Raw genomic sequence first — 9,796 nt, 5'->3', positions numbered from 1 at the left:
GTCTCACTCTGTTACCCACGCTGGAGTGCAGTGATGCATCTTGGTTCACTGCAACCTCTGTTTCCCAGGCTCAAGCGATTCTCCTGCCTCAGCCTCTCAAGTAGCTGGGACTACAGGCACCTGCCACCATGCCCGACTCACTTTTATATTTTTTTGTAGAGATGAGGTTTTCCACATTGACTAGGCTAGTCTTGAACTTCTAAGCTCAAAGCAACCTGCCTGCCTCAGCCTCTCAATGTGCTGGGATTACAGGTGTGAGCCACCGTGCCCAGCCAAACTATGTTTTAAAATAGACAACTAAGCATTACTTTATGTTCATCGACTTGTATATACTTTTTAATAAATATGCTTATTGATGCTGAGAAGTCATTCATTATAAGAAGAAATACGTACTATTAAGGGAGAAAAAAAACACCAATTAAACCATAATATTCCCAAGAATTATACATGTATCCTGATTTCAGTTGTCACGATGTGAAAAAACATGAGCACTCTTAAATATATATTATTTAACATTAACAAATTGGAATTGATTCTCGATCATATCACATGTCCTAGTTTTTTATTCTAAAAATCACACTCCAGAAGCCTGAACCAGAGATAAGTGATCAGTGGAGGCCTGGGGAGTCAAGAGCAAAGGGGCAGCTATTTCAAACAAAGGACTTGAGTATAAACACAGGTGATATCAGGGGAAGGCAGTGTCTTGCCTGTGTGCCCAAGAATTATTTGAAGTAGATGCAGTTAGACATTTATTCAAGGATATTCCCTGAGTCAGGTATAAGTATAAACATTTATTCTTTCAGTATAAATATTAAAGCTGCTATATTAGTCTATAAAGGGGCTAGCTAGTATAGTTGTATCTTTATGTAGATAAATTAAAAGGAGAAAATCTTGTTTCAAGCATTGTTTTTAAAAAAGGCTTAATAAAAGACATTAAGCTAGAATTGTCATTTATAAATGTGCCTCATTTAAGTTAAATTCAAGATATAAATTATCCTACAAGTAGATAAATTAGAGCAGGTTGTAATGGGGACATCTGATTACTTATCTTAATGCATTCAAATTCCTTGGAATAGCAAATACTCCACTCTGGGTTTAAATACTTTGTGTTTGCTAAATTTGATTTACATGTGTATCTTTAAAGATCTGTAATGTGAGGTTTATCCATAGACGAGTAACAGAGCTTTGCCTTTGTGTGTTTTATCTAGAATAAGATGAATAAATTGCTACCCACATTAGTGCAGCACTCAATTGACAGAGATCACTGGGAACCTTAGGGTGACTACTAATTTGGATAAGTAAATATAACAGGCTTTGTTCTGAAGACAACAGGAATACTTGTGCTTTGAGAGGAAAACAGAGTTTACAGAATTTATAATCATTTCAAAATTAGTACCTGTACTCTATGATAGTAATAAATAGACTTAATTCACCCTGCCACTATTAGCCTTTGATATATATTGTATACATTGTAAAGGACAGAATAACTGGATGTCATTAAACATGTCAGGGAAAAAATACCTTGCTCAATTTAAAGTGATCAATGCAAATCCTAACTGCCTTTTACTCAAATGTATCATGCATTATGACATTAACGTGCTCCTAAAGAGCTTAAGTCAATGGTCTGTAAAATATTTATTACATAAATCGAGAATGAATTTTTCAAGTAACTGATGGAAACTTTTACAATGTAAGATTTTAACCATGTTGCGTGTTGAATTTTGTTCATGGGGCTAAACAGTATTTAGTAATAGATAGGTAGATAGATATGTTAGTTCTTCCTTATTTTCCTCGTCATTACAATATATACTGGTTTCCATGAACGCAATACCTGTGGAATGATTTTTAACGTTGGAGCTGTTTTTTTTTTAACTTTTGTTGTAGATTCAGGGGTTCATGTCCAGGTTTATTATTTAGGTAAATTGTATGCCATGGGGGTTTTGGCGTACAGATTATTTTGTCACCCAGGTAGTAAGCTTAGTACGTGACAGATACTTTTTCTTATCTTTTCCCTCCTCCTACCCTCAAGTAGGCCACAGTGTCTGTTGTGGCCCCTTTGTGTCCTCATCGTTTAGTTGTTTCCACTTGTAAGTGATTAGTATTTGGTTTTCTATTCCTGTGTGTGTTTGCTTTGGATAATGGCCTCCAGTTCCATCCATGTCACTGTGAAGGACATAATCTTATTCTTTTTATGGCTGCACAGTATTCCACCGTGTATAGGTACCACATTTTCTTTATCTGATGTACTGTTGATGGCATTTAGGTTGGTTCTATGTGTTTGCTATTGTGAATAGTGCTGCAGTGGACATATACATGCATATGTGTTTATGGTAGAATGCTTGATATTCCTTTGGCCATGTACTCAGTATTGGGATTGCTGAGTCGAATGGTAATTCTGTTTCTAGTTCTTTCTTTGAGGAATCACCACACTGCTTTCCATAATAGTTTAGTTGAACTAATTTACACTCCCACCAGCAGTGTATAAACATTTTTCTTCACAACCTTGCCAGCGTCTGTTAATTGTCTGACTTTTTAATAATAGCCATTCTGACACCTAAACTTTTAATGAGATGTTAGAACCAGATAAGAAGAAGACTATTACATATGGTCAAAAGAGCCTGGAGGTTTTATTCCTAACTAATGAGATGAAGTTGCATAAATGAAATAAAAAGGCAGAAGATACAATACAGTGCTGCATGTGCTCAATATATATCCATTTATTAAAGCATATGCCAGAGGATCGCATCACACTATGCATTTAGAGAAGTCATTAACAAAGCAATGGCCTAACAAACAGTTTAACATGAATTAGCCAACATCACTGGTCTGTGATTCCACACTCAGCAGAATGGTTCTGACAGTCATGATACTAAGCACTTCTGTACTTAACATATTAGATCAGGCTGTTCACAAAGTACAGTCATTATAACAGGCTCTTGCTTCTGTAAGTAGTCCACTAACAGTTATGACCATAAGTTATAATTACAAAGTACCGTTTTACAGCCATATATTTTGGCATAGACTCTAAAAAGTCAAATCATAAAAATACAGAAAATGCAAATATTCATAAACTTTTATATTCAGAAACCAACTTAGCTATATTTAGGTACCAAGCTGTACTACATTGTTCTCCTATTGCATTTGATACATTTGGGGCTTATAAATACAAATTACAAAATTGCAAGCAATTTCTTCCGACTTAGTTTTACTATTTTTTCACTAAATGGATGAAAGCATGACTTTTGGCATCAGTACAATATATAATAATATTGCATTCAATACTAATCATTGAATATTTTTAAAAAGAAAGCACTGAACTGATTATAGAGTCATAACTGTCAGATGGAAGATATTAACAAGATAGTTACTTACAGGTATTTTTCAATGAACCTTCCATCCCATTTCTAAACCATTAACCCAGTGACTTTTTAAAGAATGAAATATGGTAAAGCCAAGACATAACAGTATATGACAAATGCATTAACTTACCATTTTTACAAATGTGATGTGACCTTGGCAGTTTTAAAGAACAAAGTTTTTTGTCAATATATATCAAACATTGTTAACAAACTCTAGCATTGCTTTGTGTAAGTCTGCTTTAACAGCATTTCTTCACAGTGATATTTCAGAAAGGTTGGAAACCGGTCGGCAGAAAATATTTCCCACCTTTTCTATTTTAATTTGTATGCAAAAATCACAATATATCTGCAACTATAAAATTACAAATGCTTTCTAGAAGTGACTGACTGCATTTCTAGTTATGGTAGAAAAGGGTATTTGTAAGACATCTATAATGAGGTAAGTAAATAAAATGGAAATTGAGTAATAAATGTTTTCTGATCTATGGGCAATATAAACTAATTTAACAAAGACTAATTTAACAAAGATGGGCAAACCCAAAAGACTAGTTTTAAAAATTATGTTTAGTGAATGTGAAATAGGTAAAGAAACAAAATAAACATGTGAAAAGGTGTTCTTGATATTTCACTTTACATCATAATTTTGGCACTTCATTGGAATACTTATTTCCCAAAGACCAGAATTGGTATAAAAGTTCAGCAGGTTTTTTTTACATACCTTGTAGACATCGTACATGAGTACTGGCAAACATTGAAATGTAGTGAAATAAACATTCCCATGTATATGCACATGCATGCAGTAGTCAAACAATTATAGTTATGAATTTAGCTTGCAGTGTTTGTTTCAAGCACTCTCTTCAGTAGATCTTGTTTCCGATTTAAGTCTTACAAATTCTTTAGCCACATCATCACTGGTCCTCTGAGAGAGTATTCTAAGGATAGTCAAACCAGTTTCATCCATAGAGATATTTTTCAGAAGAGGATACCATGCCCCATAGCTTCCCTTTTCTGCTATGTTCTGTAGCTGAATGACTGTCATTCCGATAATTCGATCTTCTCTGGCAAAGCAGTAATCCTTAACTGAGAGATGAAGTTCATAAGCCCCTGGTCGATTTTCCTTTCCCAGAATGCTGTGTGGATTAAAAATACAAATTTTGAGCCAAAATTTTACTTCCACTAGGCATCAATATGGTTCTCAAATACTGCTGCAAATTGTATACAATTGGATCTGATTATTACGTTGGCAAATAGAATATCAGTGTATTGTAACCCTTTAAATTTGACTTAGAAGGCTAATTTTAAAATTACTTTTTCCCTAGACAGAAAAATGGGAATTAATCAGTAGAGGCAGGGTCTCCTGATTGCGGGTACAGTGGAGTTGGACAGGAGTCATGGGGGCTAGGCCAGGGTAATGGCTACCTCTTGGTAGAGTTTCTATGCCATGTCAATATCAGTTACTACTATCACTTTACCTCCAAATCCTGAATAAGCTATTACAGCTAGGAGTCTTTTCTCAGGGGAATACACTGCACAGCCCATCAAGCACTATTCACAATATGCTAAATTGGATACAAATCTCCAGAGTAAATCAATTCCAGCAGAGCCTGGCGATTCAATGCCAATGAATCACCTATGGTAACAGTGAGAACTTTCCTATGGTAACAGTGAGAACTGTCAAGTGTGTGGCCTCTTCTCACAGCTACCTAAGACAGCTTGTCAGTCAACAGAATAAAGAAGGCCAAGTGGTGATATGGTAGACAGTCTTCCTCCACCCCTTAGTTGTGTTCATTCTTTTTCACTTTCTAATGACTGTACATCTAGCCCTCAGCAGTACCAGCTTCCAAATCCCTTCCTTTTACAGGTGACTTTTTTCTGATGAAACATTTTGCAGAGTCAAACTGTCATTTCCAGGAAACGCTGGTAACTAAACTTTGTACTTTAGGGAGTATCTGAAATAATGTGAAAGAAAATGGAAGCCTAGGGGTAAGACTAGAAGAGCAAAATATGATGGGAACCAGATCTCTTGAATTAAAAATGCTGCCTTTAAGTAGCTCACTGTGTTAAATTTAACAAGAAACTTTAGTTGGGTCCAGGTTTTTGTGTAAGGTGGAGAAGTAGATAGTGAAATGTTGTTAGCTGGTTTATTAGCAGGAAATGTGATCTATTAGGACCAGGACCCTTTTGATAGAGTAGGATACTTCAGTTTTATTAAGTGATAAGAGGATGAAATATTCAGAGCAGAGTGCTGAAATGACTACAGGATATCATGAACAAAAACCTGTAAGGGACTGTTTTGGCGTGTAAATCCTTAGGGCTTTGTCCTAGGCCTTGTAACTTCTCTATGTATCCATTCCTAGGTTCGAGTATTTTTTGAATTAAGTGACATCCCTTGAGAGTCTGACAGCCTTCTCCAAATTAATAGATTTAAAACATTTTCATCATCTTCCATCTTGGTAAATTACTATCTTCCCAACTACTTATGGCAAAAATTAGGGGTCATCCTTGATTTTATTCAGTATCAGGTGTCTCCCACTTGCTCCCCGTGGATCCACCCTAATTTTTGCTGTTTGCAATAGGAAAACTCATCTGTTTGGACTGCCTCAGTAGGGTTTCTTCTTGCTTCCAGTAGATTTTGGCCAAAAGGGAACCCAATGAAGAGGTTGGCAGTGAGGAGAGTGAAGTCAGAGTCTATTTCCCTGGCTCTTTGCCTGTGAGGCTGCCTCCAGTAGGCTGTTGCCCTCCATGGAATGTCACTGCTGCTTTCAAGGCAGCTGAAGGCTGAGTATACATCAAGTTTTCATTTTCCTAATTTTAGTAATGACTCTTTCTCTACTCTTCTCCGGCATAAGCATGGTAATAGCCTGGTTACTATTAGCCCCAGGTCCCATTATTACTTACATTTCCCTACACTTAACCACTTTGTGAATTCCTTTGTAAGTAAGCTCATTTTGATTTACTCTAAGTTGAGCATTCTTGGGAATTTCTCTTTCATGTTCTACCTCTAGCCTATGGCAAGAGTCTACTTTCCACACATGATAGAGAATCTTCCCCATCTATTTCCCTACTACAATCTGGTTAGTCACTCATAGCTATTGCCTGTACTATTGCAATAGCCTTCTAACTGATCTTTACATATTTGGTCTTACCACCATATAATTATTTCTGTACACAAGAAACAAAGATGTAAATCATATTTTCATCTCTTCATTTGAAAACCCTTCCGCGGACCACCTATTGAATTTAGAATTGCATATCCCTGTGTGACACGGAATCTGTACCTTGACCTCTTCTCCAAAGTAACTGGATCTCACTCCTTTATCTTTGATGTGCTGCTTGTTAAATATCCCAGACTTGTTCTTGCCTTAGAGTCCTTGTACTGGCTATTTCACTTGGTCTGAAATGTTCTGCTCTTCCATGCCTGGTTGACTTTTTATTTGTACAGGTTTCAGTTTAAAAGTCACGTGCTCAGAGAGGCTTCCCTGACCTCCCAGGCAAAGCAGCTAGTCATAGCACTTACCACATACTTCTGCATATAGTATTGAATGCCGTATGACAAATATTTTGTGACTGTATCATACATTCCTCATCTGTAGAAAGTAACTTACGTGAGTGTACTGCAAAAGATTTATTCAGACACCTACTATGATATATACACCTAATGACTATAACATCCGGTGATACATAGTAGGCCCTGAACAGATACTGAATGAATCGAAGGGAACTAAAAACAGAGCCTTCTTCATTTTCCTTAGCCCTTCCCACTCCGAATCCCTCAGTAAAGTCAGCTGTACAATAACTATTGCCTAGAGGCATAAGTAAGGTGGGTTTGTGACTTACAACTGAAACGTTTCATTGTACTTTGGTGACCACGTGTTGCTTTTTGTTTTTGTGCCTTGTTTTCTCTTCTTGTCTCCAAGGTTGGGTCCCAGTATACAAACTTCCACAAAGGGGCGGAACATTGCTGTGGTCTGCCAGTTGAGGTCATTAATGGCAATCACTAAAAAAGGAAAGGAAGTATCACATTTTAGCAAACAAAGGTGTGGAAATTTAGAGTGCATTTTTAAAAGTGATTTATGAAGTCAAAAGTTAATAATAGTGCCCTAACCCCAATGACAAGACACTGTACTCCAATAAAACACAATTTTCTTTCTGGAATGCACACTTGATGAAGCTTTTCAGCTTCAAGCTGTGTGGCTTTGGTGAAAAGTTCGCTGTAATTAAAATGACATCTGTTACTAATGAAAAGTTACCGCTCTCCTCCTCTTGTAAAAACATGGTGTTGTTCATATTGAAAATTAAGATATGCTCATCAGGAAATAGATAAAATCTATAAATTTACCAGCCAATGACAATAGTTTGGATTGTATGCTTTCAATATTTAGTTACTTTATATACAAAATGATATTATAATGTGTTGCAATCTTATAAATAGTTTTATTTTTTAAGTCTATCGTGGCTAATTTTCTAATTCATTATATATTTTTTCAATTGCTACTAATATTTTGCTCTGTGGCTATTTCATCCTATATTAAGCCAGTCACTTGTTAGATATTATAACTGTTTTTAAATTTCACTCATCATAAAAAATTACTAAATGAACATTCTCATGTGTAAATCCCTTTGCTCATCCTCAAGCGAAGTCTTATAATTAAAATCACTACTGCAAAAGATTCGTTAACCTTTCACATGTTGGCAACATATTTTTCAAAAATATTTAAGGAAATTGACAATATATAGTACTGTACATAATCTTTTGTAAAATATAGCTATTTTACTTTCATGATGTAAAGATACAATATGTAATGTAATTCTGAAATATATTGGGCAACCCTGGTTTTGCTCAAAGTGAGTATTGAAATGACTAATATAGAACGAGTGTATGGTGAACAAAATGTTAATCCTTTAATTTCATCTTTGAAATTACCCCTGCATTCAGGCTGCTTTTACAATATAAAACCAACAAATCGAGCCACTCATTATAAAAAACTCTAAGCCAGTTGTTGGAAATCATAGAAAAAGAAGCAGGTTTTGTGAATAGTTAAGAACATACTGACTTAATATTTAAAGTACAAGTTTTCAATGAATATCATGGCACCAACCACAAAATAAATATCCGATAAAGTTAGTTTGTATATTTAATCAGTGTATTTATGTATTTTGAATAATACATGTTAAACATTAGTGCCACTGATATTTATTTGTCTATTTTAAATCAAAAGTTTGGGTTTCATTAGGAAATTTTGAGCATGCCCTGAAATAATTATGCATATTTTTTAAAACTTAAAAATGCAAGAGAAGATGCATTGCTGATATCAGTATTGCTGCAGAAGTTTAGAAGGCTGTTTTGATGTATCTAGACCTGAAGCATACCTTTTACAGTGACTTTATGATCGCCCGTTCCTGGGGTGGTTGTGATGTCCACGTGAACAGATATCTGACCCACGGCATCTTTGGAGGAAAGACCTGAAAATAAGCAGAGGTTTACTGGCCTGAACTTTCAGACTAGTTAATAATGGACAATTTCATTCTATGCATGAGACATAAAATGTATTATTGGAAATGAATAGTTCATTCATAGCATAATATTCCCTTAGGTTTGATAGGTAAGTCTGAGGCTTAGATGTAATAATTACCCCCACTGAACTAAAATTTCATTTGGTCTGCAGAAATCCTAAGACATTTTGTTACTGCTTTGATGGATCAAAGAACTTCGGTTGATTTCCTAGCCGCTTAATGAAGTTATATTCATTGCTTGCACACAAGGACGCACCATTGCTTTTTATTACTTTAAGAACTTTTCTACAATGTGCCATACCAGAGCACTGGGAACAGAAAGGTAGCTTTGTTAGGGTACCTACCTTCAGGAAACTCATAGTTGGCCAGGGGAGACCCACATGTAAATAAGTTGTTGTAATATATTTGCAGGGTCTACCAATAGCATTTTAAAAAGTCAACTCTATCCTGGGAAAGATTAGTCAGGGGTTAAAACTTACTGTATCGGAAAGGGCCTGTGATTTGGGTTCAGATAAACGTGAGTTCAAATCACAGTATGCCACCACTGCTTCTATGATCCTATTTCTTAAATGAGGATGATACCAACCTCTTACTATATTCACATTAACATATCACTTATGAACACATACAACATTTTCCCCAAACTGAAGCACATGCTCTATTTGTTACCAGGCCTTTATCTTTTAATGTAAAAATTTATCATGCAGGTCATTCCAGTTCATTGGTAAATGTTCAATGACTACATGCTTGGAAAATAAAACATTAATGTTTGACATTTAATCCATTATATGAATATATAATTTAACCATATTTCAATTGTTTTTAATTCCTTATTATAAACTATAATTATTATAATCATTATATGAATATATAATTTAACCATATTTCAATTGTTTTTAATTCCTTATTATAAACTATAATTA

General features: G+C 35.2%; 1 protein-coding gene across 1 annotated transcript; it reads right to left on the bottom strand.

Annotated features, from left to right (window-relative positions):
• Nucleotides 1-3,908: 3,908 nt before the first annotated feature.
• Nucleotides 3,909-8,839, bottom strand: LOC113219717 (protein unc-13 homolog C-like). Its single transcript, XM_026447027.1, has 3 exons — nt 8,730-8,839; nt 7,197-7,356; nt 3,909-4,489 (listed from the first exon to the last, which is right to left on the bottom strand). Exons 2-3 carry the CDS (start codon nt 7,316-7,318, stop codon nt 4,204-4,206), a joined length of 408 nt encoding a protein of 135 aa, XP_026302812.1. The 5' UTR covers nt 7,319-7,356; nt 8,730-8,839; the 3' UTR covers nt 3,909-4,203.
• Nucleotides 8,840-9,796: the final 957 nt, after the last annotated feature.

This window comes from Piliocolobus tephrosceles, chromosome 6, assembly GCF_002776525.5.
Source record: "Piliocolobus tephrosceles isolate RC106 chromosome 6, ASM277652v3, whole genome shotgun sequence".
Taxonomy (NCBI): Eukaryota; Metazoa; Chordata; class Mammalia; order Primates; family Cercopithecidae; genus Piliocolobus; species Piliocolobus tephrosceles.
The sequence above is the reverse complement of the archived record's forward strand: the minus strand, read 5'-3'. Positions and strand labels throughout refer to the sequence as shown.

Excerpts from the sequence above, each read along its gene's own strand:
- LOC113219717 (XM_026447027.1), bottom strand. The coding sequence starts at position 7,318 with ATGTTCCGCCCCTTTGTGGAAGTTTGTATACTGGGACCCAACCTTGGA. Across the intron at positions 4,490-7,196 it reads TACAATGAAACGTTTCAGTT|CATTCTGGGAAAGGAAAATC; the intron begins GTAAGTCACAAA and ends TAATCCACACAG.